This window comes from Pararge aegeria, chromosome 14 (genome assembly GCF_905163445.1).
Source record: "Pararge aegeria chromosome 14, ilParAegt1.1, whole genome shotgun sequence".
NCBI lineage: Eukaryota > Metazoa > Arthropoda > Insecta > Lepidoptera > Nymphalidae > Pararge > Pararge aegeria.
This window is the reverse complement of record NC_053193.1, coordinates 9645710-9673576: the sequence shown is the minus strand read 5'-3', so window position 1 is coordinate 9673576 and position 27867 is coordinate 9645710. Positions and strand designations below refer to the sequence as shown.

The 27867-nt window shown below is 34.4% G+C and overlaps 3 protein-coding genes across 4 annotated transcripts; 2 read left to right on the top strand and 1 right to left on the bottom strand.

Annotated features, from left to right (window-relative positions):
• The first annotated feature begins 8 nt into the window (after nucleotides 1–8).
• LOC120629547 (zinc carboxypeptidase-like) lies at nucleotides 9–5195 on the top strand. Its single transcript, XM_039898506.1, has 8 exons — nucleotides 9–100; nucleotides 462–691; nucleotides 1146–1251; nucleotides 1848–2056; nucleotides 2916–3073; nucleotides 3869–3988; nucleotides 4573–4711; nucleotides 5084–5195. Exons 1-8 carry the CDS (start codon nucleotides 9–11, stop codon nucleotides 5191–5193), a joined length of 1164 nt encoding a protein of 387 aa, XP_039754440.1. The 3' UTR covers nucleotides 5194–5195.
• Nucleotides 5196–6614: 1419 nt separating this feature from the next.
• On the bottom strand, nucleotides 6615–15860 carry LOC120629337 (thioredoxin domain-containing protein 11). The gene is made up of 12 exons (XM_039898254.1): nucleotides 15463–15860; nucleotides 13870–14080; nucleotides 13541–13664; nucleotides 13115–13221; nucleotides 12821–13018; nucleotides 12124–12330; nucleotides 11506–11972; nucleotides 10768–11068; nucleotides 9439–9678; nucleotides 8304–8494; nucleotides 7236–7371; nucleotides 6615–7051 (listed from the first exon to the last, which is right to left on the bottom strand). The coding sequence occupies exons 1-12, from the start codon at nucleotides 15675–15677 to the stop codon at nucleotides 6749–6751; spliced, it is 2700 nt and encodes an 899-aa protein (XP_039754188.1). The 5' UTR covers nucleotides 15678–15860; the 3' UTR covers nucleotides 6615–6748.
• A 2596-nt stretch (nucleotides 15861–18456) lies between these two features.
• On the top strand, nucleotides 18457–27508 carry LOC120629089 (nuclear distribution protein nudE homolog 1-B). Of its 2 annotated transcripts, none has more exons than XM_039897843.1 (7): nucleotides 18457–18756; nucleotides 18840–18993; nucleotides 20829–20965; nucleotides 21527–21663; nucleotides 21774–21920; nucleotides 22161–22243; nucleotides 23116–24541. In XM_039897843.1, exons 1-7 carry the CDS (start codon nucleotides 18683–18685, stop codon nucleotides 23521–23523), a joined length of 1140 nt encoding a protein of 379 aa, XP_039753777.1. In that variant the 5' UTR covers nucleotides 18457–18682; the 3' UTR covers nucleotides 23524–24541. The 2 variants fall into 2 exon arrangements, with proteins under 2 accessions (XP_039753777.1, XP_039753778.1); XM_039897844.1 differs by lacking the exon at nucleotides 23116–24541 and adding an exon at nucleotides 25459–27508 and having other exon boundaries at nucleotides 18465–18756.
• The last annotated feature ends 359 nt before the right edge of the window (nucleotides 27509–27867 follow it).

The window sequence follows — 27867 nt, the reverse complement described above, 5'->3', positions numbered from 1 at the left end:
CGATAACTATGCTTCTGCAATTAAAAGTTTATTTGATAGCATTTCTTTACTTTCTTGGGGTTTTATTTGTGATTCTGTTTCCACCTCGGAACTATGAACAGTAATCTAAATATTGATTATTTTATAAGGATTTTAGAGCTATCAATTTTCTTATACTTCTACCTAAATCTCTTTATCGAAGTGAATTTAACGATTTTGTACATCATGATGTATACGAGTTCTTAAATCATGAAAGTTCCTTCTAATCTACTGATTGTATGCAGTACTATCTTTTTTGTATTAGACGTGAAAAGCTTGGTGGTGCTTAACAGGTTCAGCCTCAAGTTCTGCCCCCATTAACAACAAAGGATAATTAATAACATCGCTCTGTTCCTCTCTCTATTTAGCAATTTGACTTTGCCGCTCTATCTGCGTTGCCTTCAAGGTCAACTTTGCTCTATATTTACAATTTTTATCTTCAGATCTGGCACCAAAATGCGAAGGGTAAGAAGCACGGGCAAGAACATAAAATACACCGAGTACATCGATTACCATACCATGTTAGGAATCGTAGACCATATGGCTGCCGATGACACTGAAATGGCGAACATAATACATTTGACTCCGAGGACTTCGGGAAATAAAAGCGTCATAGCCCTTGAGTTACACAGCGATGTCCACAGCAAGAAACCAGGGATTCTTGTGATTGGCAGTTGTGTATCGTATATAGTATTCTGGACCATTCTAAACCATTAAAAAACCTTGCGTTATAATTTCATTATAAGCGTAGTCAGTCTATCTCAACAACATACTTAATGAACAAATTTGGTACTTAAATGCATTAGTTACGTATTCTGTTAATGCCCCAAAGCTGGGCACAGATGTCGTGTGACAAAAAAAAGTAAGATTCTTACTTTTAATGATAATAACCGGGACCGATCTATGGCTTAACGTATTCTTAGACACGGGGTGAAAAACGGCGACAAAGCGTGTTGTTCAAGCATGATATAGCGAAGATAGCAAGATAACATTGATTTAGATTGTAGATCAGACGAGTCAGACATTGGGAAATATCACAGTGGACTGCAGAAAGCTGAAATAACAATGAAGATAAATTAGACAATTACTAATTAGTTTCATACCACATATAATTTCAAATATTTTAGCTCTTAATGGAATGACATGGGCAGGGCCGAATGCAATTATTGAATTGGCCGAAAAGCTCCTTTATGACACAAATTACCAGACACCATTTTTTAACGACTATGATTGGTAAGATTTTCATATTATTTACTAATTCGTAGAAACCAAGGTTATATTTTTACACCTAAAATGATTTATTAAGACATGGAAAATTATTGTTGATTTATTTCTATTTAAATAGACATGACAAGACGTCTTTTCATTGCATTTTTCTAATCTTAAGTTTTCCTTATTTACGGTATTTAGAATTTTCTCAACGGCTTCATACGAAAGCTCTAGACACGCTTGGAGCAGGTATGTCTACGCGATCATACTCAGAAATAAGAAGGATCAGTATAGTCGACAAAGCTCAACGAGTTACAATCCTAAAGTTGCAATAAAGCCGGAGGGATGATAGACGAGCTGCTAGAATTGTGACGCTGTCCTGGTATATACAGCGCGGTATAAACATAAAAGTTAAACAAACTTGAAGCAGGGAGGGGCTGAAAACATGCCGCCTAAAAAGGTGAAATTAGAAAATCCCTCTAAGTGGCTGATACAGGAGTTACAGGAGAATTCAGGAGTACATCCTTCGATTAAGACGACGGCCTTTATATGTTATTTAGTATTGCAACGTTAATACATATACGTTTAAATATTGCACTTAATTATGTCAACTTCTATAGGTACCTTATACCGCTAGCTAATCCAGACGCCCTAAATTTCACCACGAGCCTTCGTCATCTCAGATCAGTGGACGCAACGGAATGGTCGCGTAACATTACGGCAAGGGCTCACACGAAACCTGCAAAATGGCACAAAAATGTTGACACTGAACCCGCCAAAACTTGCTTTGGAGTTAACATCAATCGAAACTTCGCCTACCATTGGCAAGGTAACCTCTCCTTCTCTCCTTTACGTCTGATAACCATAACTTAACCTTTCATCGTAATCAAGAGAATCGTCATAAAACTATTAGGGAATAGATCTTTTTGTGACAGAGCTCGTAACCGGCAAGGGCAAGTAGCACTTGTACAGGAGCTATAGCTAGGGATACGCTCGATCGTAACAATAAGAAGACCTTCCTACGAGGTTATCGTACTCGGGGACCGAGGTCCGAACATTCATTTTTGGAAATTGTATATAAAGGCATTCTTTGTGAACACTTCGCTAGCGCGATGCAGGATTTTTGTGGCGCCCTCTAGTTCTGTAGTGTGGAGACCTGCATGGTTATTCCTGCCGCCAATTAGCATTGCTGTTTCAGTCTGAATGGTGTGGTTGTAGGTCATATTACAGGCACATGAGGGTTAACACCATTGTCTCAAGTTTATGGACACTGGGCGGCACTTTGTAGGGCGTGTTCCTTGCATGCCCTGTGTGCCCCGTGAAGTAGGTATTGTTTTGTTTTAAGGCAATGGATTTCCACTTACCATCAGGTGATACAGATGTATGCTTTGTCCGCTAATTACAACCATTATAGGAAAATACTTTTTTGTTTATTATACCCTATACATACATACGACGTACCTACATTTCATATGCGTTTGGTATGCTACATTTTATATTACTTATAATATTGTTTGTTTTATGTTTTTATAATATTACTCAAAAACTTTCGTGAGGTTTTTTGCCACCATAAAAAAAATTTAAACAGCAAGTCTTAGATGCACGGTTATAATTTTTTTGTTTTTGGAAGATAGATAAGTTGCCTGATTTCAGAAGTCATTTTGATTCACCATTTCATTTTCTTTCAGACGATGTGCGTAAATCACCAGACACGTGTTCGCAATACTATCCTGGCCCTAAACCTTTCTCCACGCCCGAAGCGAGGGCCATAAGGGAATATGTTCACAAGCTAGCTGATATTGTACATTTGGCAATACACTTACATGCGAGTTTTATACCGAAAAAAGTAAGTAGGCTTTTTATAATGCTGTATTTAGTAGGTACTTAGTGTAATATCGGTTACCACACTATACATAAATACATGCTGCGAAGAGTTTGTTGTGAAATCGATAGGTGTATGGGTTTAATATAACTGTCATACATCTAACTGATTAGCTAGCTACCATCTTAGACTGCATCATGACTTATCAGGTGCGACAATCAACTTTTAATGGAGTGGAAAAAATCTAAAAAGGTTTGGTATTGTCTGTTAGCATAAAGATTTCCTTAGATCCTTTACAGTAAACGAAGACCTTAAAGCTCCCTCAAAGAATTCCATCTTTATCGACATTTAAGTCGTATATTTTTTTTAGTCGTGTAAAGCAGATAAAGATATATAGAAGAAAATATTCGCTATAAAACATCACAAATACGTCACAAACTTAACTTAACTTGGGCTGTACTAACGCGGGCACAGAATTAGGACCATATAGAACCCTCATTCAGCTATTATTGCATGCAGTGCATTGTGTCCAAAAACAGAGAAAACGCCCCCAGCAGGTCTCGCTTCACACCCGCGGAATGTTGCTAGATCACTGAATTTTCCCATTTTCCTCATTTTATGGTAAAATATGTTTAGAGCATTAGAGGTAAAATAATAACTGTCAACTGCTAAATAAATGAAGTGACTTACCGCATGTTCGAGAAACACTTCTAAAGTGGAGAGGTTTTTGATGCTTCAATATAAGTCGTGTACACGGATTCTATATATTCTTAATTCTGTGAACGGGTTGTGTTCATTTTAAAATTATATATTCGGCAGGAATTAATTTTATACCCCTGGCGATACACGTCACGTCAACCCAGCAATTATCGCACTTCGCAAGATATAGGAGAGTATGCTGCCCGACAAGCACGACTGCCAGACGGAAGATTGTACGAGGTAAGGAAATTTACCTATAGATACAGTAGTTGTCACCTGAAAAGAGTTGTCAATTTATGATTCTTGTAATGCAACAATGCTGAGTAAATGGCACACGAGAAGCATCAATCTGCTACAATGTAGGTTGGTGAACTTCGGTAACAAAACGTCAGTGGACAGTTTATGATTTTTGATATATGAAACTGCAGAGTAAATGGCACATTCGAGAAGCATCAATCTCAAAAAAAAAATCTTGTCTCTAAATTAAGTGTTGGACGCATAAAGAACCACCAGGGTCTTGTACCTACCAAGCGTAGCACGAACCGAAACCTTTTCGCTGGTCTTTGCTCAGTACACAATGTCTAGTATTATTGTTGTGGTGTGCAAATGTAGATTACCTATATTAAGTAAGATAAACATGGTGGGGAAAATCCGTTCAGCTTTCAGGTAGAGCTATAAAAGTTTATAAATAGAGACGATTGTATAATTTAACCTCAATAATAAAAAAAATTAAAACAATATTCAATTATCTGGATAGATACGTAAATAAATATGTAGATACGAATTGTATTTTAATTATTTATTATTCTTTACTTGGTTGTTAGGTCCAGCAAGGCAGTAGCGACGGCAGAGTTGCGGGCTCCTTAAGTGACTATATTTCTGGAGTCGTCGGCACGGAGCTGGTTTATCTCGTCAAGCCGTACCACGAAACGTTTCCAAATTACACTGATACCTCTAAATTAGGTAAAGTTTATAAATTGCATTAACATTCGTGATAAAGTTGCTGGTTTACGTTACGATATTATAATAATTATTTTTTTTACATCATCATTGGTCGATTCTTGCGTTTGTAATTTTCCCTGCATTGAGGTGAGATGAAAAATTTGTCTTTCCCAAAGGCTTTTTTTTTGGCTACAAAATTTTGAACACCGCGCCAGGCTTCGAGTTCTATTTTCTGTTTTAATTTTTAAACAATTTGCTTGCTTGGTATTCAGTATAACGTCACAAATAACTTTTTTTTACTAACACGGTTAAAACCGTAGGGTAAAAGTTTTTTTTTTAAATAATAAGAATAACGAGTTCATGTGCCTTACGAAAGTTTTGTTCTCGTTTCAGAAACATACGTAAAGAAGTCTATATCTGCAATTTTAGGGTTAGTACGCGGCTGGCGAAGTAGCACAAAACAGAACACACTTTCGTTCTTTGGCAAAGACGTAGAGTTCTAACTATGTATATAATTCCAAACTTTGTGTTTATCTATATTTTCTAAAATAATATAACTATTATTTAACTTTTGTAAAGAAAATAATAAAACTAAATATTAGAAAAAGAATTAGATATGCGTTGGACTCTAAGCCCCCGGAGTTGGAAATTAGGTAGAGAATAAAGGATTTAAATTTTTCAACTATCATTAGTTTTTATTTTATTCCATAATGCCGGCTACATACAAAACCTTTATAAATGAATATCAAGGCAATACGAGTATTAGATATATTAAGAGAAAATTTCTAAACTGCCAGGTTTCCGAGATATAAATTAGTCTTCAAAAAGAAGACATTAAATCAATATAGGTAAATTTAAATTAAACCAAAAGTAATGAAAGTCTAGATTAATGAGATATCAATTACAAAGATTAATATAAGATATGATTTGGTTGGGCAAATCTAGACATAAATACAGGAAAAACTATACTTTAAAGTTAAATTATTGATGCATTATGTTAATAGAGAATACGCCATTCGTGACTATGTTTACGACTTTGTTCACTTCTACAGCTTACTTTAAATGCAGTAGCGTGCACTTTTTTTTTTAAATGCATCGTATAGCTTAAAAATTTATTATAACTTGTAATATAGAAAGGGGGCGTCCATAAATTACGTGAGGTGTTTTTTTAATTTTCTGTCCCTCCCTCCCCCCTGGTGAGTTGTTGTGAGATTTTATTCAACCCCCAATCTCACGTGAGATTTTTCAAAATGTGGGTTTCAAAATTGAGCTAATTGGTATATAACAAATATGGTGGTTTGACAGTCCGTGGATGTATAACGTTGAAGTATGAATGTTTTTTTCTTCTTTCGAACGAATTAGTGTTTCATCTTAATCGTATTACGATTACGCCTAAGACAAATCTTAAGCATCTACAATCTCGATTAAATGGACCAAAATAGTATAATTTTTTTTTGTTTCAATCAGAAAAAGGATTGCGTGAGATTTGCCGAGACCCCCCCTTTCTCCAAAGTAAGATTAGATGAGATTTGACTCGACCCCCTCCCCCCTTAAACATCTCACGTATTTTATGAACGCCCCCGAAGAGGTATTTTCATTTTTATGGCATTTGCCTGCTTTATCCCTACACTAAACCGTGTGCACGCCACTGGTTGTATGCTAGTACTTGAGCGCGTGAAAACTTGTGAATGTATAAAACAAAAAACGTTCGAATTTATTTAATGTTACCCTTGTTATCGAACAAATACTGGGTTTATGATTTTCCATGATGTGAAAGTGCATTGATATAATAAGTGATATAAAACAACAAACATGCTTCATAAGTATATACAAGAAAGCAAATACTACCTTTGAAAATCGAGTACCAAGCGCGCTGTAGTTGCTTAGCACAAGATACGCAAGGAGGCGTGCACAGTATGCAGTTAAAAAACAAAAGGCGAGAAGTTTTTCAGCAACATTTTTATAACACTTTTATTATCTTAAAATAAACAACGTATTTATACATACATATACAATGAGCAATATAATAAATACACTATTTACAAAGTATAGATAATATCATCTAGTTATTGGTGTAGGCTTGGCGTTTCTTCTTAAAAGCGACTCATCGATGTCCCAGTTTTTGGACAATATGTCCAAGGACTGTAATAATGTCTTTTGTTTTTCATTATTTTGCTTGAGATCAGTGATGTGAAAGAGGCTAAGGTGTAGTGCAACGTCGTGTAGATGCTGCAGTCTTCCGAAGAGAGAATCTCGGAGTTCCTTCACTTCTGTTCGTCGCCAGTACTTCAGGTTGCGACTGATGGCCGTAGTTACAAGATCCCTCATGTCTTTCAGGCACGCTGTTTTTTCGGAGGATAACTAAGAAAAACAAAGAAAAACTTTTATGAAAACTCAGCCTGTGTAAATATTTAAATATTTATTTATTTGATCTCACCAGGGTCATGATCTTCAGTATTGAAGGAACGTCCATAGAGAGAGAAAGAGAAAACACTTATGACTAGGAGTGGACGTCCATTAGTTAAAATTATAAAGATGTACTGACCTTCGGGTGCCTGCAGAGTGCAAGACTGACGCGTAGGTGCGTGGGCGCACCCAACGAGCGCAAAGCGAGGGCCACCACGCCGCTACCTGATACGCGCTCGCTGCTCGGGAAAGCACGGCTCTCCGCCTCGCCGCCCCTACGTAATCAACCACAACAAATCTTTACACGAGATCATTTAAGCTCGAAATGAATATAATCTTCGTCAGAGAGTGCTGCCTGGCTAGCAACCATTAGGGCTTTTTAACTTTAGATACCGCTGCTGTATATAATACATAAATAAATATATTACTACAATACACACATCGCCATCTAGCCCCGAAGTAAGCGTAGCTTGTGTTATGGGTACTAAGAAGACTGACGAAAATGAATAATATACATAAATACTAATAATATATAGATAAACACCCAGACACTGAAAAACTTTCATGCTCATAACACAAACATTTTCCAGTTGTGGGAATCGAACCCACGGCCTTGGACTCAGAAAGCAGGATCGCTACAAAATGCGCCAAACCGCCATCGTATAATGATTTGGTGCTCTATCGCATTTTAAGCCACATCCATAGCCTATAAAATTCCACTGGTGTGTGTGTGTTGGTCCATAATCACCACGCTGGGCGGACGGGTTGGTCCAATTAAAATTCAAATATTCCTTATTCATGTAGGCCTATCACAGACACTTATGAAGCGTTCATACATATATGTTTACATAATTGTGTAACTGTGATAACTTCCAAAGGGTTCCAAACGCGCCCTTGTCTAAGAAGAGCCCACATCGAAATTGGCCGGGTATTTTTTTTAATCGCCATCATCTCGCATTCAATTAATATTTAGTTAGCTTTGAAGTTAGAGCAATTCCAAACCAAGCCTTTTTTATCGTTTAAGTAACTCTTATATTGATCAACAGGCGATCTCAGTAGTTGGTAATAGTAGCACGCTGCGCACCTTCTCACAACACCCACTGGAAGATTCTGAACTGCCGTACTCACCCGGCAATATGCGTTTTTTTTCAATGTTTATTCGCGACCTTTAAAACCTTAAAGTCGCAAGTTAAACTTTAAAGCTTACCTATGTGAGGGGAACACGAGTATTGTTGGATGCGCGTGCGCCGTGTACTGCCACGGCAGGTCGTGGCGCAGTGCGTCGATGCGAGCGGCCTGCACCCGCACGCCGCACGCACGCAACACGCGAGTTGCGTGTACAAGTGCAAGCGACACTAGCGCTCTGCAGCCGCCACCACACAAGGCCACCAGGGTTACCTGATTTAAAAAATATTTCTTCCTTTCTATACAGCCTAGTAAATTGCTACATTATTTAAAAAAAAAACTGTATTGTAATTTATTTATTTATTTACCAACACACGCGCCAACGAGTTGCAAAAATAAAATGTAAACTATGCCTAAATTTAAGTAATACTAACATTCCCTTGAGTTTTAAAAGTAAAGCTTTTTAAGTGGGGACTCGATACCTATTTTGGACAAGAATTCTGTGTTAGTTCTACACGTTCGGGCTAACGATGCAAGAGAAAGAAGAAAGAAAAATGAGAGAAAAGGAGACAGAGAGCCAGCTATACTCTATATATGTAAAGAACTCTTTTCTCGAGTTCATATATCGAACCTTTTCTCCAATGTTTTTCACCAATGTTTTTTTACAGTGATAAGTGACATTTAAAAAAGATATTTAAGAGTTTATTTTAAGAAGAAATTATTTGATTTTAAAGACCTGAGTACGGACTTTACATGTTGTTTTATAATAACGTTTATAATACTCCCTTCAAGGGGTAGTTGAAAAAAAGACGATATTGCGTTTCTGTGAAAATACAAGAAATAACATTTACTTCAGGTATTTAAAATCAAATAATTTCTTCTTAAAATAAACTCTTAAATATCTTTTTTAAATGTCACTTATCATTGTAAAAAACATTGGTGACTTTAAGAAAAGGTTCGATATATAAACTCGAGAAAAGAGTTCTTTACATATATCCAATACAAATTTTCGAAACTATCGCGCCATGTCAGAAGTTCAAAAGTCACGAGGCTTAACGCCCAGGCGGCACTTTTTTATCCTTGCATGCCCCACAAAGAATTGCTCTGTTTATAGGCGATGTTTATTCATTGACTTTTGCTTGCCAGTCAATTATAAATATTTAAAAAAAATATATAATTCATTAAAGAAGTGATAAAATACTGTTAATTTTACTTACCGTCCCTGGAGTCCTCACAACTTCTCTGAACGTTTGCGTAGTAAGATCTATAATATGAACCGCACTTTCGTTTTTTCCGTCCGGCTCAGTTTTACCGAGCGAGCCAAAATAGTGCGTGTGCTTAGCATCATCTACGTACGACCGTAATGTTCGCTTTAATTTCTTCTGCGTGAAGTTGTAAATGAAATCTCTTACTGATTTGGCACTGTATTCTTCTGATAGAACATACTGACTTTCGTGCTGAAATAATATAATAAAATGTACTAATTATTGCCAGTCGTATCAACTGCGAGTAGCTAGGTGTTAATATTTATAAGTCAAGAGTCACCTCATAGTTTGTCAGTCTGTCAAACTACCTGATTTGGTAACATTTTTAACAAGTTCCTGGGGTTTTCTACCTTATAATTTCTTAATATAAAATAATGTTCCTTTGAACATTATTTTTATATTGTTGACGTTTTGTTTCAGTATCATAATCCTTATGGTTAGGTTGTCAAGGTATGCCGTATAAACTGTCATTTTGAAATATACTTCTTTAAACGATGGAAGTCGGTCCCTGGCCACAACGCAACTGAGTAATTGAACGACCGTATCACGCACTAAGAATTATATTCATTATTCATGATTCATTGTTCCTAGATCAAGTATTTTATCATAGAAACTTTAATTTGGCGACCTTTGGAATTTCTCTTTGGGAGAAGTATACAAATAATGGGCCTCACAAGAAGGCTCGGAGTCACTCACCGAGCGATGGAAAGAGCTATATTATAGGAGTATCTCTACGTGATCAAATCAGAAATGAGGAGATCCTTTAAGAACTAAAGTTACCGACATCGAGTCGCGAAGTTGGGCGGGGCACATAGCTCGGAGAACCGATAGACGTTGGGGTTCCAAGGTGTTAGAGTGGCAACCCCGCACCGACCCCCAACCAGGTGGACAGACGCGTATCGCGGGGAACCGCTGGATGCAAGAAGCCCAGAATCATGGAGTTTGGAACGCCCTACAAAAGACCTATATCCAGCAGTGGACGTCAATCGGTTGATGATGATGATGATGATTTAAATGAGGAGACGCTCTGTAAATCTGGTGACTATGATCTGAATATAGTTATCTTCCCACGGAGGGCGTACTAGAGGACTACGGGTTTATAACTGAGAATGGCAGCAGCGTCCTATTTGCTACTACTACATCTATTGCGATCCGTCCCCCGTGCAACCTGTCTGCCCAATGTGGTGATTATGGGCAAACCCTCCCGTTGGAAGAGGCCTTTAGTTCAGCGGTACAATGTTAAAAGCTATTAAAGAAGTAAAGCATTAATGCCATACATACCTTACTATCCAGAATAACAACAGCGGTCATATCTTTTTTGTTTTTGATATCAACGCCAAGAGCTTCTGCGAAATGATAATTTCTTAAGCTGTCCACAGCAATTATGTATAAAGTATAGTTAGTGTCACAAGATAGCCCGTGTATGTGTGATACATTCCCACTCGTCAGTTTTGAAGGTGCCACGGGCGGGCTTATTTTATTGGCGAATTGCATCCGCCTGCAGAAATGTTTCACGTTGTCATGCCATAGGTTCTCCGCCGATAACGGGTCGTCATCATAGGGTAGCATTGTTGTTTGCACACTGAAATAAATGAAATAATACATTTGGGCTTTATTTACAAATAAAGCCCAAAGAAAACGTATAATGTTAACAATCTTTGACGTTACTTGCGTGAGATACAAAAGAACAACCCTTTTCTCTTATCCGCAATAACGTTAAATATAGTTAAAATTCATTCTCTTGCTTGGCATTTGCTAAATGTAAAATGTATTCTATTGTATCTCTAGAGACATGTTTAAAAATTAAGCAAGGTAAAAGTATACTTCGCTAATATATTTTAAGGAATCCAATAAAAAATTATCTTGCTTGCACCATTAGGTAAGTTTGCATGCAATAAACTCTAGTAAAACTTCTTTGGTTATTTTCAATTAAACTTTTAGCTGCTTAAATACATGAGGTCCAACCCAAAAAAGTCCAGTAAAAAATATTTTAAATCACGATATTAGTGAATATCTTACTCTTCTTGTTCCATTTCAAGGTCATTGTTCAATTGCTCTTCAAATGACTGACACCTCTCATACTTTTCATAAAAACTCTTTTCAGCTGGCAAGGATTGAGAAGAACTTTCACCACAATTTTCCAGAAACCCTAAAGTAGACCATAGTGCAGAATTATCGTTGGAACTCTCGATAAATTTGGATATAGCCATCCCTTGTTTCAGTAGAAAATTCACCATACCAGTCTTTGGATTCTTTTGTGTATCATTAATCCAAGGATATTTATTGTTGTGTGATATAACTGCCTTTCTATACTGTGGACTAGGCTTTTTGACGGGTTTTTTAATTTTGTAGTCTTGGCAAAATTTTAAAAAGTTTTTTTTCTGATACAGTAATCTCTTGACTTGCTGCAGTTTTATAAGTTCTGATGTCCATTGATTACTCGTATTGTTTTTGCAGTTATAATACTCCATTGCCACTTCACGTAGCTACAAAATTTGAAATGGGTTTGATTTGAGTATACTTCTATCTACTTTTGTTATTTATTATTAGTTTTTAATGATGCCCAGCACTAATTGTTGCTTACGTAACCAAGCAGCTCAAAAATTAAAGAAGAAATAAATATTCTCAGATACTTACTAAGGCATATGATGGTAATTGTTCATAAAGTGGATTAAGAGGAGTGAAGAGAATTAACATGGGGTTGCCATCTGCATATCTATTGAAGTTAAAAGATTTCTTCCACATGGGAATAATTCTGGCAACAGGTTGTGTAAAACTATCTAACACCCAATTCGCTAGAAACGTTTCATTCCACGATTGATTTGTGTCTTCTGATTTGTATTCCTAAAAAATAAAATTACTTTTGTTATTTACTGTTGTTTTGCGAAAGTGAACAGTCCCTAGTGGACTTTGTCATATATTATATAATAAACTAGCTGTTGCCCGCGACTTCGTCTGCGTTTGATTTTGTTTTTATCGTATTCAGTATTGCGAAGCCTTAAATGAGTACATGTGACTATCAATTAATTATAGACAAATAATTTGCAATAAAATAAAATTGCGACTATAATTAAATATCTAAGCTATCCTATCTCTTAAGTTGGAGCAGACTGCTCACGGTGTGCCAATTTAATTTAAAATCGGTTAAGTAGTTTAGGAGTCCATCGCGGACAAACATCGTGACAGGAGATTTATATATATTAAGATTTAAATATACATTCTACTAAAGGACTAAACAGAGATAATTTTACTCTCTTTACCCATGAAGAAAATAGCAATATTACAATTATTATACTTAGTTTATGTTAATGTTATTAGTGTTTGAAATAATTACCTTCGTGTCATTCCACAGCATAAGTCTGGCATTCGGTAAATTTCCAACTCCAAGATCAGATGCCAGTTCCTCCGAAGTAACTACGCCAAAACATATCTCGCCAATGGGGTCAAATTCATAAGATTTCAGTGCCACATTGTACCATATGTTGTAAGATCGAGATTTGCCTCCCAAGGGAGTAAATCCTACTGCTACTGCCTGTGAAAAGAATTTCATACTTAATAATATAAATAAAAGTAGAAGAGAAAGCCTTTCTACTATCCAGGTCAAGTGTCATAAAATGGCAACACTTACATCACATATAGACAATAAATTAACGAGGTCCTCGGTATTTGATATTTTTTCTAGCGGTCTCATAACTAATTCCAAAAAGTTGACCATGCTTTCTGCATTTCTTGGTCCTGTTAAAAAAAAACAAAAAAAAAAGTTTGAATGAGTTTTAAATTTGCTATTATTATTGGCCTTTAAGTACACACGTAGGGTACTTTTTACAGATACAGACATCCTCTTTGAGAGAGAGTGAGAGGGATATAACACTTAAGACACATTGTTCACTTGATTGCAGGTTGCCATGTTAAGTAACAAATTCCAACTCTTAGGTTTCGATTATTACAACGTTTTTTAGTGATGTCAATAACCGACTGCCCAACAGTCTCACTAGGGATAGAGGAAATTTAGTCATGAGAAATAAGATTAAACTACATTTTCCCATAGTCTTACCTTTGTACAAAACACCTCTTGAAGTGACAGTGTACGCCACTAAAACAGGCCATGATGGTATTTTATTATGTTGCAATCTGCATTCACTACCTGGATTCCAACAATTAATGGCAGCAAAATGTACCTACAAAATAGAACGAAGCTATGCAATAAAGCTGAAGAGTTAGTTAGATTTTTAGTTTGTATCAATAAACTGTTTTCTGGAATTTCTAGATGTATATTTTGCATATATACATTCTTCATCTTGTATGAATATGGATCTCTTCTATTATTTTTTAATTTCATTTCTATAGTTTTTGTAGATTCTTTCATGTGAACATACAACTCACCCTGTCACTTAAAATATTGGCAGCTTTTTCAAACTCTCCTCTAACAAACTGTGACTCAGCATCCCATGGTGCATAGTACATGACAAATGATACATCTTCTGAACTCATAGATGATAGAGCATTGCTTAGCTGGCCCGTGTACCAGTCAGTCACTACTGAATCTGAATAGAAAAATCTTACTGGTTGAGGAACTTTCGACAGTCTTGTAGGCCTGTAACATAAATATAAAGAGCATAGGTATTTTTCAGGAATTTTAACACACAACGTTTTCCGCTCGAATCCATCACCTTCCTGCAACTTATTTTTTGTTTAGAAATGCAGTGACTACTACTCTGAGCGATGTGTAGCTTTTCTCACCTCTAAATTTTTTGCTCACTTGCTTCCTGCATATGATAGACACTAAACTTGAATAAAAGAGACTTACAACCCTTAAACGAGAAGGATTAAACTTGCACAAAGAACTTGCAACCTGTACAAGACGTCCTAAAGTTCCCTAAAAGACACTGACAAACTGTACATGAGACATACAAAACTTGCATAAAAGACACTTGCAACCTGTATATGTGACACACTTAAATTGCATACAGGATACTTGGAGTGATAATATAATAAAATAATTAATTTTGTACTATAGAGGATGTGTTTAATTTTGCCCAAACTTTGTGTAGATCTGATGAATGTGGTTGGAGATAGAGGACAGAACTCCTCAGCGGACAGCAGCAAACCACTCATTTAAGGCTTAGCGATACTGAATGCTTTAATTTTTTTTAGAACTACAACTAAATTGAATGCTACATCAAAAAACAAAATCAAACGCAGACAAAGTCGCGGGCAACAGCTAGTAACAAATATTTCCACCTCCCTCCTTCATTCTTTAATTATATATTTATGGAAACCTTAATCACTATAGAGCACAGAAATACAAATAAGAAAAACTTTTATATGCCTATTATATCTTTAGTTCTGTGTCCTGTTTGGCAATAAATATGTTTGTACAGCTGGTGGTTAAAGACAACATAAATTAATTCTATTCAAGTAAATATACTTTAATTGTAGGTTCACTTCCTTTGAATAACACACATTTTTCTTTTAAATACATCTAATTTTATAAAGCCAGAAAATATAAAAATGAAAACACCTGTATGCATGCTATTCAAAAATTTGGCAATTGCCAGAGAGAATTCGCAAATTTTTGCAGGTTCAAATCTTGTTGGTTCCGAAAATTTTTATATGCATTTTAGATTTATAAAATTCATTATTACTCCAAGTGTAGGTAAAAACACTAATAAAAATTAAAAAAATAACAAAACTTGCTTTCACATGTATGAAATAAAGGAGGTTTAGTGGTTTAAGTCCTAAGAACTATGACACCTAAAAACCAATTTCATTAAACTTTATTTTACTATTTTTACATGGAGAGGTAAAAACAGATTAGAACGTTAGATTTATCTCATAGACATAATGCATTTTGACAGGATATAAAGAAGCCAAGCAATTTTCATACCTTTACATTTGTGATACTAAATTTGGATGGCTAATTGTTAACTAATCAAAGTCTGAAAGACTAATGCTTATCACAATAATAAAACTCACGCATTGTGCAAAGCGCCGTATGTTGTTAATGCTAAGGCAATACAAATCACCAGTTCTTTGATAAGCATATTAAGTGTTGACTCCCGGTAATTGTTCTGTTTAGCCACTTGGGAACTTTCAGATGAGTCTCGCTCATTGCTAAGTAAACTCGTTTTTCTATTCAATGACGTGCCCTGTGTAATATCTTCAGTTTCAGAGTCCGCCGTTGGAAACATTACACGTCATTCGTAAACAATAAAGATACAAATAATTAAGTTAGCGTAATTTGGCATGTTATCAAAAGCAATTAACTTTTTATCATCTCAAATCTTAATTTTATGAGATAAAAATATTTTACTCCCACTATTATAATGTATTCTTTAGAAATTATCAAAATCTAAAATATCACCATCTGATAGCAAAAAATCAACATTATTATATGAAGTGACAGCTGACGGTGTCACAGATCCGTCACTGTCAGATGCCGTGGGCACAGATTATTATAGATACTGTCTTGGGGTAAGAAGAAGCCTAAGAAAAATGTGCCATTGATAAGCCGTGGGCCAAGAAAATAAATGCAAACCAATAAAACTGCTTGTATTAACGATTTCGGTAAGAAATCCGACATCGCAAGACATTTTAAAATAAATGGTTAAAAAGTTCACACTTTTTAATTTTTTATTAGTTTTAAAAATTCAGCACCTCTCTTAGATTTTTGGCAGCATCTTTGTAACAACAAGGAGCAGATGCAAGTGTTATACCAATTCGCAATCCTTGTTTAGTGTACAAGTTTATAAAACTTCGACGCCACTTATATATTTTCGGACTAAACGAAAATATTCATCGTTTTCAGCAATTAAACACTATCATATAATAATACTTTAAGATTCTGGCAGCTTGAACAACTATAGTGAAAAGCGATAAGGCTGCCTTTTGTATCCTACTTTTTGAATTTCCTCTTGTTGTGTATATTTTCGATGTGAAACATCTATAGGCATACGTTAAACCTAATTGTTGGCGAGGCGCTACAGGCTCGGCCATGGCGACGCTTTGCCACGCTATATAATGGAATATAATATGTACTATCCGTAGGTTATAGGTAATAATTTTTAAAATCGATAAATATAAGGTACCATTAATTTTGGCTGGGGATTTTAGTGTTAATTTTGGAATAAATGAATTAATGCTATTCATAACATATTACAAGAATCATGTCAACTGGAAATTAATAGCAATCCTGGAAAAAGTACGTCAAGATGGAACAACAGTAGATTACAAGATATGGAACAACAATATATATTTATTCGATATCTTGATGTTATGATATTTAATACTTTTGTAACATATTTCAGCTATCATCGACCAATTGTCATAGTAATACCGTCGGAGGCAACCTCCAATGTAACCATTACCGAAGTAACAAATGAAAATAATTGAGTTGTAACGATTTTAAAGGAAATTTTGAAAAAATAATGTTTGCATATTAAGAAAATAAATGTACTGTCTCACAAATATTGAATAAACTGTCATTATTTTCTGGAGAAAATTCATAACATTGTAATTTTTTTTTTATCACATCATATTTAGTTCCTGCCCTAATCTGTACTTTTGTGCCCATAACTTGTGTGCATGTTTCACATTTGCCAGGCGACCCGTGACGGTTCACATCTTTTTTTTCTTTTTGTACTGTACAAAAAAAGTGTATAAATTAAATAGTAGCAAAACATTTATATGGGGACTTTCAAATTAAAGTTATGTAAAATAACTTTACTTGAATGAGATATCAATAGCATTACGTATTAATTCAATTAAAATTATATTAAGGTAAAAATAACACTACTTGTGCGTAGCATTCTAGCATTGTGATACTTATTTAGGTACCTACTACACTACCCATCATGAAAATATACTAATTACAAATAATTTAACTATACTACAAAATCCAACCTTGATGGAAATGTATATCTAGCTTAGATCTAATAACAATTATTAGAAACCTGAGAGCATAGTGTTAACAAAAAAAATGCTCTGGTACCAAATAGTTCATTATAATAAATATTTACTTACAGTAGCTTCGCAATATATTTATAACAACTTAATCTTTAACAAAACATTAATCTATATAAACAAAAAGTGGACATAAAAATTGGTTGTCTCTAAAGTCGGCTTATTGACGATAGTTGAACGTGACAACGTCGTAAGAAAATACTGATGGAATGGTTGCATTTTTAAAAAGAAAATTTTAATTTTATTTGTTTGATAGATATTATCGTTGCTATAAAAAATTGACACCACATTCACTTTTCACTGCACTTCAGTAGGAGAGAGACAGATGTCGAACGCAGAGGCCGACTGTGCCTCCTTGTCGCTCGTTCCGCGCTCTCGCTTGCACTTCAAGCCTTGAATGGAACTCCTCAGAGCGAGGTAACGCCGCATACGTCATGTTTTTTCGTGCGTGAATACCTTTGTGGGGGAAAGTAATATTAGATTTACCATTACATTAGTTTAAAGAATGTATAAAAACACAATTAATACATCGACGTTACTATACTATTGATGAATTTTATAATGACAAGGTTGCCTGGAAGCAAGCCACTCCGCTTTCATCTTACACAGAACAAAGATTGTTAAATGGTAAAACGATGTTGGAAAAGAGTAACTGCTGAGTCTCTTGCCGGCTTCTTCTCGGTAGAATCTGCCTTCTGAACCGGTGGTAGAGTTACTACAAACAGACATACCTGACGTTTCAAAAGTGCTTATATTAGGCCTACTTAAATAAATGAATTTTGAATTTATATAAATTATTTTAACAGGAATATTAAAAAAAAACATATTTTTAATCACCACTTTTGAATATTTAAATTAGTTCCGCATTCATGTAGAATCGTTCAAAACAGTATAATATGTATTTAAAAAATAGTCACCCCTTTGTTTATAGTCTAGTCTGTATTTTCAGGGTTATTGTTTAGTGTCAACAAAGAGTAAGAACCTAATCTTTTTCCTGTGAATTGCGATTGTAATTTGTATATTGCTTTTATTTTTAGTCTGTGATTTTGCGTTTAAAGTTATACCTAATGGCTGATTTGTGAAATTAAAACAAAAGATGGATACTTAATTCGACAACAAACTAAACTACTCGTTCTTCGTGTAATTACACATAGCCTATGGAAATCATCATCCTAATTCATTAGTTATTAAAATTAAGTGTGAGAGATAAACCCTCAAGGTCTAGTTTTAAAATATGGAATCTCCAGAACATTTAGATTCAAATTCAGTGGAATATTGGAAGGAACAAGCGAAATATTATGAGCAAAAGTATTTATAGTTCTTAGTTCAGATCTAATTCATATGAATGATGTGGGTAGAATTTGTTTTTATTATTGATTCCGTTTTCATAGGTCATCAGACATCCAACAAGAATTAGATGAATACACAGAAAACTCAGCTCAACTGGAAAAGGAATTAGAGGCTTCACTAGCACAGGTTGAAAAACAGAATAGAGATCTAGAACATCAAAACCAGCGCCTCAGAAATGAGATTGATATGCTAAGGGTATGTTTAATTGATACTCATAGGATGTGTCATACATAACATAGTATCAACAAGAATGAGATCATTTAAGTTTACTATTCAAATCTTACGAATTATTGACATTTCAACTAAAATTGTATTCATTAAAATAAGTGCTAGTTAGTTTAATGTTAAATTATGGTATTGTAAGAATAATTGTGCATTTTCCAATCAAATTAAATATACTATACTTTATCCATGAATGCGTGATTAGTTAAAATACAGTGTAAGAACAATTTTTTCTGGAATCAGACCCAAAATTAAGTTTGCTCAAATTGACTTATAAATATTTTTCCCTTGCTTTGCTTGTTTTGTCAACATGGACTTAAATGCTAGGGCTAGGGCAAGGGGTTCCTAACTTTATTCCTAATTTTTCTTGATTTTTTTTATAGTACGGAAGGAGCACCTCACAGTGCACCTCTGTACTTTATACAATACCCAAGTTGGAAGCCCTGCTATACAGGGGTTGCAAATGTTACCTTTTAGGAAAAAAAGCCAACAACAAAATGTGATTAATTTTTTGTAACCATAAATAAATTCATGAAAAAATAATATACAAATTAATTGGATAGATATTTCTTAAATATAGTTCAACAGGTACATACCACAATAATATTTTTGGATTTGTCGACATTTTGACCCAGTATGGATTGTGGTCACGACTGGACTTATATTAAAAAATGTTGATTAACCACGAAAATCTTAGTTTAAAATCTTTAGATAGATATTTTTCTGGAACTACGGAATGGATGAAATAACATTATTACTAACTAGCAGTACCAGAACACAGACTTTTTTCTGTTCTTCTTCTTCTTCTTCTGCTTGAGGCTCAGGTTCGTCTGGTCCCTGGTGTCACATCGACCGGCTACGATCTATTGTGACGCCGCTGTCTAGATCTCCCAGCAAGCGTTGGTCGCCTTCAGGAAGAGCAGCACTTTCCTTGCTGGAAGAAATTTAGCATCCTCTGGTTGCATTATGTGTTTCCCCAAAAGAGTGCTGCGTTTATGCATCAGCGCGGGGCAGGAACAGATCAAATGCAGCGGCGTCTCCGCAGCCTCCTTACAGAGTTTACATAGATCTGTGTCCTGCAGCTTTAGGTTGAACATGTGACTATTAAGCCTACAGTGCCCCGTAAGCGCACTAGGATGCATAGGTTTTTTCTGTTGAGTGCTAATGCCTCAGAGGCGGCCCTTTTGTTGAATGGTCTTATTAGCACTCGAGAATGGTTCATTCCTTGGAGTTGTCTCCAGCGAATGAGTGTGTGGTAATTACAATAGGTTTGTAGGGTGAGTTGCGCCAGGCTTTTGGGTATTCCGCAGACCGACAATTTGCTTCTCCAAAGCGCCTGACTTTGCAAGTACATCGGCCATTTAGTTACCGATGATCCCCTTATGCCCAGGAACCCAACGTAGAATGACCCTGTTGGTTAGTGCCAGAGTATTCAGTAATTGTCTGCAGTTTTCTACCAGCTTTGAGTTTAGAACCTCAGAAGATAGAGCAGAAAGTGCTGCCTGACTATCCGAATGGATATAAATAGTTTTGTTTTTGTAGTCCTTTAGCAGACAGGTTTCCGCACATTCAATTATTGCGAAAGAGATAAAGATAAAATAAGATAAAATAAGATAAAATAGCTTCTAATGCATCATTCTTCTCATTAAAATTGGTTTATTTGTTTCAGAGTTTATCAATTACAAACAAACAAATCCTTGCTCTTTTTAATATAACTCTAAAGTTTAGTAATAGATAAACTATGTGGTTGTGTAGAAAAAAAGGTTATATCTACAGCAATAAAAAAAATTATGGTTTCTTTTCCACAGAGTAAACTAGAAAGGAGTCAACATGAAACAAATGCACTAGAAAATGAATTAAAAGCACTTAAAATAGATAAGGAAAAACAAGGTATATACATCAGAGAATTAGAACAAAAAAATGATGATTTGGAAAGAGGACAGAGGTAAGAAACACTTATTTTAAAGTGTCAAAACTTAAAAGCCTATTAATATTTTTATACATACTCAGTCATTTATTAATTATTGAGTAATAAGAATGAAATTTGATATACAGATGTACAATTTCCTGAATAACACTTAGGATGTTTATTTGTCTCTGAACAGATATTCCGCAGGGCACAAACATATGCAAAAACTAAGAAATACAGAATGTCAGTCAGACAGTACAGAATACTGACTGACTGAAAATCAATTAGTCTCTTGCATAGTTTCTGGATTGTTAGTCAATCCCAGATGCAGATTTAGTGCATCTACAGATTTAATATATACTATTTCTATAATTATCAAATCCTAATAATAAACAATTATTACCTTTTATATATATTCGGAAAATTTGCATTTGTTATCTAAACTGCGGCTGGAAAACACCTGTTATTCAAAAAGAGAAGTCTGAACAGCCTTTCGTCTAATAATTAACTATTTATTTTGTTGTTGATTTTGTTCATTTGTTCCCTTCAGGGCATGTAAAGATCAACAGTACAATAAAATAATTTACTTGTTCACAGAATCATATCTGAATCAGTTTCATGTATAGAGGCACTACTAAATCAAGCTTATGAACGTAATGCAGTGTTAGAAAGTGAAGTAGATGAAATTGAAAACTTGAGAGTCAATTTACAGAGGGCAACAGACGAGGCCAGAGGTATTTTTTCTTATACTTAAGTTGCATACAAGGCTTTTCCTGGCTAATTTTCCAATCCTCATTAGACACATTCTTATATCAGTTGAGTTAAGATATAACTATCATTTTAGATCTAAAACAAGAATTAAAGGTTATAGAAAAAATTCCAATACCGAAGAAAGAAGAAAGCAGTACAAATGAACCACTATGTAACGGCCATTCAGCTAGAAGCCAGGTGGAAATAGAAACACAGACTTCTATCTCATCACCAGCAAAACGTAAGTTTATTTGATACATTCTTTTTTTTATGACTACCCTAAAACCATAATATATTAGGACTAGGTAATACAAAACTAGCAGAGATCGCTATTTAATTTCAGGTTACACAAACATCGGCGTTATTTTTAGCACTAGCTGAATTGAGCATAACAGTATCTATAAAATATCATGTGTATGCTTTTTTTCTCAAAAGGTTTTCTCTATTAGTTGTTAAAGTTTTCTATTATTAATCCTTACAGGTGAAGTCAACGGCAATGCTATGACACCATCTTCGCGTGTATCAGCTATAAATTTAGTTGGTGATCTCCTTCGGAAAGTAGGGGTGAGTTCTACATATTATATTTCTATAGCAATGGTAGTAGTTTTCTTTTTTTTATTAGTTGTAGTGGAAATGAATTGGGGCAAAACTAGCGCACCATAGTAAACCTAAAGTTATTTATATGTATATTTATGATAAATGGGTATTTATGTATTTTTTATTTAATATAACATATAATGTACTTGTTTGTTGAATATATTTAATTTTTTTTATAAATATAGTGATCAAGCGAAGCAAGATCATAGAGTAAACTTGGGTGAAATTCGAACTGTGTATCTATAGATCCTTCTGTTAGAAGCTTTTAACTCTAGAATTGAAGAACAAAGAACTTTAAATCCACAAATATTATGAATGTCTTAGACACTAAGTCGATTTTTTTTTAGTATACCATATAGTTACAGCATAGCATACGGTACTTTTTACACAGAGCTTTTTCCACCCACTAAACTCGTAAGACTCAACTTCGCTGCGCGTAATATTTTTGCACGCTTTAATATTTATGTAGCTGTTTAATATATTTTGTTTAGTAGAACAATATAAATTATGTATTTTATGAAGCAAAAAAGGGAATAATGATAAGTAGACTAGTAACTTGCTAAGATTTTTTTATAGGTTGTTAAGCCTCCCAAACTTCGCCTTGTATCACAGTGCATTGTGAAAATAATATTTGTTCAAAAACGTACAAAAGTAGTTCTTGATATTTGTTTGCAGTAGCTAGTCATTTGTATCTACTGTAGTAACATACTTTGTACAAAAATAAAAATATTTAAGGACAAGTTATTTTCTTTTAAATAAGCAATTCGGTAGACTTTACAATGTAGTTTTATTTTGCACGGTTTGTGTTTTGTAGTATGCATGATGTTTATTGCTTGCAGCTTGAAAGGTTTCTTTGCCGTGAGTGTGGTAAGGTCAAATGCTCGTGTGGCGTACAAAACCCTACTGATCAATGTGCTTCATTGGATGTAGCCGACGCGGTCTCCGAAAACGAGCTTAATAAAAATGACTTTGCTGGTGAACCTGTAGAGTACAGAAAAGCAACGGATTTTACACGCCAGTATTCAAGATCTGAACAGCCTCTAAATGTACAAAGACCGTTGCCTCTTTCTACTCCTAGATCTTCGGACCAACCATTTGAAAGGTCCTATCAGAGTGAGAGTGGTAAACTGAGAAGGTCTTTTATTGTAAGATCTCGAGAAGGGCTTGAGACTTTTCTTAACTTCACTACTACGAGGAAAGGTCAGGATCAAGGAAAAGGGAAACAAATGTTGAGACAACAGTTTTAACTATAATAGTTAAACTTATGCAAGGTCAATTGAAAAGGGGGTAACTAGACCACCACATAATAAAAAGTATTACAAATACGCGATTTAGAAAAATGATTATAATTCGACTATAACTTAAAAGAAATTGAGAACCCTAACTAATCGTAACCACTTGACACTTCCGACAACACGTTTTCACGTGTTCGAGTGTGTGTGGATGCGTGCGCACATACGTACGTGTTGTGTTTAAATATTATCTTGGACCTTAGTATTTTTCCGTTTCCACAGTAATCGGCGAACCCATTCGACCTTAAATATAAACGCAGTAATTGATGATGTTTTGGTTGTCACCTCGTATATTTTTAACTCAATCTTTAAAGTTATTTCTCCTGAAGTATTGAAGCTAGAAGTTGTTCACCGTACTTTAATCCCCCATCGGCACAGTACCCCGCTTTCAAACTATCCTTGTATAATTTTCAAGAATTGCCATACAAAAAGGGTTGCTACATTGTATTTTAAAAATAACAAATGAATCGTCGCTAAGTATTTGTATTAATATTATTATTTTCTTGGTCGCTTTGGAATTGGACACAGACGGCCCTTGCATCGCCTGTGAGTATATTATATTAGCCATTAACATGTTTAAGCATGTTTTTTTATATATTCAGGCGGTGTTTTATATTATTAATCACTACCCCTTAGATTTTAACTACTCTTTAATTCACTAAAATGGCAAAGTCTAAAATATTTAAAATACGGTGTAGAACAACCCTTTTATAGAATTAGGTATATTTTGGGTAGATAAGTAGATAGTAATTGTGTTTTAATGTTAGATGTATTTTATTATTAGTAAAATGTTTCGTGTACGAATGTACGAAAACGAATTAGTGTACGTATATGTTTTTTTATTTGTAAATATTAATTTGGTAGTTTATGCACTATTAGACTTCATGTAACATTGCGCAATAAATATCTCGATGGAGAAGCTTTAAATTAAAATTAAGCGCTCAATTTTCCGTACTATATATAATATTTGATGTGTTGTTTTTATGGAAAATTTTAGGGATTTTATTATAGAACTACGCTATTTTCAATTTTACTTATTGTGTGTGACCCTTAATATAATTTTTTAATATTTATGACTTATTGTGTGTGACCCTTAATATAATTTTCACCAATCTTTTAATATTTATGACTAAACATAACGTTGCTGGGTTTAATTAAATACTAAAAAATCTTAAATAATAATCTAAAGTATCCATTGAAATTGTCCTCGATATTCGAGAGTATAATAACTCTCGACTCTTTCGATTCGCCAGAAGGCACACTTGAACAATTTGCCCTCTTTCATCATTATCAGTCTATTAATGTCCCGCTGCCGAGCACAGACCTCGTTTTCATGAGTATTGTATTAGTATATTAGAGCATAGAACCACCACAATGCTCTTATGCACCAGGTAATCTGTGTAGTCACTCACAGAACAATTAATTCGAAACTAGCTTAATAGTTTGCAGTCATACAATATCACTGACATATTCAGAAATAGTTAAATAAGTCTTATTAGAAGATAGAATCTCGTGAAACTTCATACTAACAGAATTAAACCTCATGATTGTTCAGACACTTATTCACTTGTCACTATTATAATATACTCTTTCCCACGCGACGGATGTGTATGAGTCGAGCTTAAAAGATAGCCAAAAGCTGTCGCGGACAATTTTTTAACACTGGCTTTAAATGGACTATCCCAAAAAATTATATTATTTTATTACTTATAAAAGAAAAAAGAAAAATATTAAAAGAGATCCACATACAATTTGGCTAGTTATATACCAACTTTTTAAAATATATAACATTTTGTTGCACATCAGGTGGAGGCATTTATCGCACATGTTTATAATATTCTGTCACCTACTAATATTAACATCATTCATGTTCGATTTTCTTCATTGTAGGCTTTGGAATCAAAGTTAGCATCGTGTCGTGGTACAGTTAGACCTAAAGAGCACTCACCAAATCCGAGCTCGGACGTGAATAAGGACTACAGGTGTGTACTCAAGAACTAAGACTTGCCGTTCGTCATCCCGAGATTGCGTTAGCTTGTATAGTACTATACTATAAACAGAAATTTACATTGCTTCATGTTTATATTATTCCCCCACGTGTTTATGAAACCATCTAATTTACTGTGATCGGAATCACACTTTCCTAATATTGCTAATGTCTGTGATGATTAAGAAAATAGGTTAGAAATGTAAAGGTGGCAAAAACTGTATTTGGCCTACCCACCGGAGACGTACAAGTGAGATAAGGCGCATAACGGTACGCATTGCTTTACGCACTTGATTTTACGGCACAAGCCTTGTGACGTCATTCATGTCTCACCTTAGGTTTGATTTGCTATGCCTAAAATGTGAGGAGAATTTTGCTAACATGAATCGCAGAACTAGCAAACAATTTTCGATGTAAAGCCCATAAAATATTTAAACTCAAAATCTATTGCTATAATATTTATATATTTTTGAATAAAACATTTTTGTAAATAAATAGATGTAGTTACGTATGAAATTGTTAAAACATATTGTAAAATTTTATGGACTTTAATATGTAGTGTTTTCATATTAAAGAATGAGTTCATTGTATGTCCTAAACATATTTATATATTGTAGATTTATAAAGCGTTTTATTTGTGTATTTTTAACTTTTGCCGAGATTTAAAAATTTGCACGTACAGTCAATCTCTGATATAATATGATTGTGTTGTGTTGCTTTGGTTTTCTAGTCTTCTACATTTGCAACTAATTTGTGACTAACATTAGAAGAGACAACCTTATCGTAAGTTTCTTTGTGATTATCTAGCTATCAGCGTGATTATAAGAATATGTTATACTATTAACAGTTTTTAAATTTATTATGGGTAGTTGTACTAAGGCGAAGTGAGACCAGTGATTTTATGAAGCCTTAAATATTAAAATACCTTTGGTTTTCCCTTATCAAATGAAAAACTTCTATTAAAACTAGTACTATTGTAAATCTAAGATGGTCGCGGGCACCAAATTGCGGATAACAGCCTAAATTGACGGGCTGTGAAAAATAAGCTATTATAAATATCAATTGAAAGCGCTTGATTAGTAGAGTTTATCTCAACGATATGTTATTAACATGACTAAACGTAATTCGACGTTTCTAAATATTGTAATCCTGAGAAGTTATATTTATTCTAATTATACAACGTGTAGCCAAATGATAAAAAAAAAATCTGTTGAAGGTTACATAAGGATATTTCATAAGGGAACGCCCTGCAAAAATTGAATCAAAAGATTAATTTATTTTTTCCATACAAACGAATTCGAAACTTTATAATTGTTTGACAACCCATTTGAAGATAAAAGACCGACACGCGTATATTATATTCGCTACGCGAATACCAGTGACAGTACCCAATAACAGTGACAAGAGTCACTTGATTTTAATTTTGCATGTGATGTTAGGACTTTCATATTTATTTCAATACAACATATGGCAGTGGTTCACTCAAAAACTTTTATCGTTTAGGTTTCACCGATTAGTCTGTAAGAGAAGAGTCAGTAAATAACGGACCTCTAAAGCATGTGAAGTAATATTTCGGTTTTCATTTACACGTTGTATAAGTTAGTAAGTTATCTCTATATCTAAAGTTCTATTAAGTTTTATTTCATCTGATAGGTAAATAATTAAAACGGTTAAGTTTTGTAAATAATTTCAATATTTGTAAATTTTTCACTTACATGATAGTATTTCTAGTTTTATAAAACCTTTAATAATATCTGCAAGTGCCTACAGGTGGTTATTACTCTGAGCTCACTTTGCCTATTTTGAGTACTTGAGTAGTGTAATAGAGTAAGTAATATGATTGTATCGACATTCCTGCGGCCATCAAATGTAAAATAGCCTGGACCGTGCTCTGTGCAAAGCAAAGAATATATGAATTTTATTTTCGCTTTAAAAATATTTAATTAATAAAATTAGTTTAAGAACCTTGATAATTCACTACTATACTCGAGCCAAGTTCCGAAAAGAATAAATAAAAAGAAACCAAGAATAGGGTCATCAAATTGGGGCATGAAAAAGTTCTTAAATTTGGTATTATTGACTTTATTTTTATTCCTAAACCAAATAATCATTAGTATTTAATTGACAACTTTTTGCGTGCGTTTGTAGTTTAGTTTACGTTAAAAACCGTAATTTTTTAGTTATTTATTTAAAAACGACAGTCATGATAAGATCCTCAGGTCCAATACTGAGGGATTTAAGATTTATGTACTGAATTAAATTTTCTTTATGCATAACACATTTCCTTACATGATCGCTCTCATTACTAATTT

What these genes read in the sequence shown, in the direction of transcription:
- LOC120629337 (XM_039898254.1), bottom strand. Translation starts at nt 15,677, where the DNA reads ATGTTTCCAACGGCGGACTCTGAAACTGAAGATATTACACAGGGCACG. An exon ending in AATTACCATCATATGCCTTA is followed by an intron (nt 11,973 to 12,123) that starts GTAAGTATCTGA and finishes CAAATTTTGTAG; the next exon opens with CTACGTGAAGTGGCAATGGA. An exon ending in CACTCTGCAGGCACCCGAAG is followed by an intron (nt 7,052 to 7,235) that starts GTCAGTACATCT and finishes TGTTTTTCTTAG; the next exon opens with TTATCCTCCGAAAAAACAGC.
- LOC120629547 (XM_039898506.1), top strand. Translation starts at nt 9, where the DNA reads ATGCTTCTGCAATTAAAAGTTTATTTGATAGCATTTCTTTACTTTCTT. An exon ending in CCACCTCGGAACTATGAACA is followed by an intron (nt 101 to 461) that starts GTAATCTAAATA and finishes TTTTATCTTCAG; the next exon opens with ATCTGGCACCAAAATGCGAA. An exon ending in CACTGATACCTCTAAATTAG is followed by an intron (nt 4,712 to 5,083) that starts GTAAAGTTTATA and finishes TTCTCGTTTCAG; the next exon opens with AAACATACGTAAAGAAGTCT.
- LOC120629089 (XM_039897843.1), top strand. Translation starts at nt 18,683, where the DNA reads ATGGAATCTCCAGAACATTTAGATTCAAATTCAGTGGAATATTGGAAG. An exon ending in GCGAAATATTATGAGCAAAA is followed by an intron (nt 18,757 to 18,839) that starts GTATTTATAGTT and finishes CCGTTTTCATAG; the next exon opens with GTCATCAGACATCCAACAAG. An exon ending in ATGAGATTGATATGCTAAGG is followed by an intron (nt 18,994 to 20,828) that starts GTATGTTTAATT and finishes TCTTTTCCACAG; the next exon opens with AGTAAACTAGAAAGGAGTCA.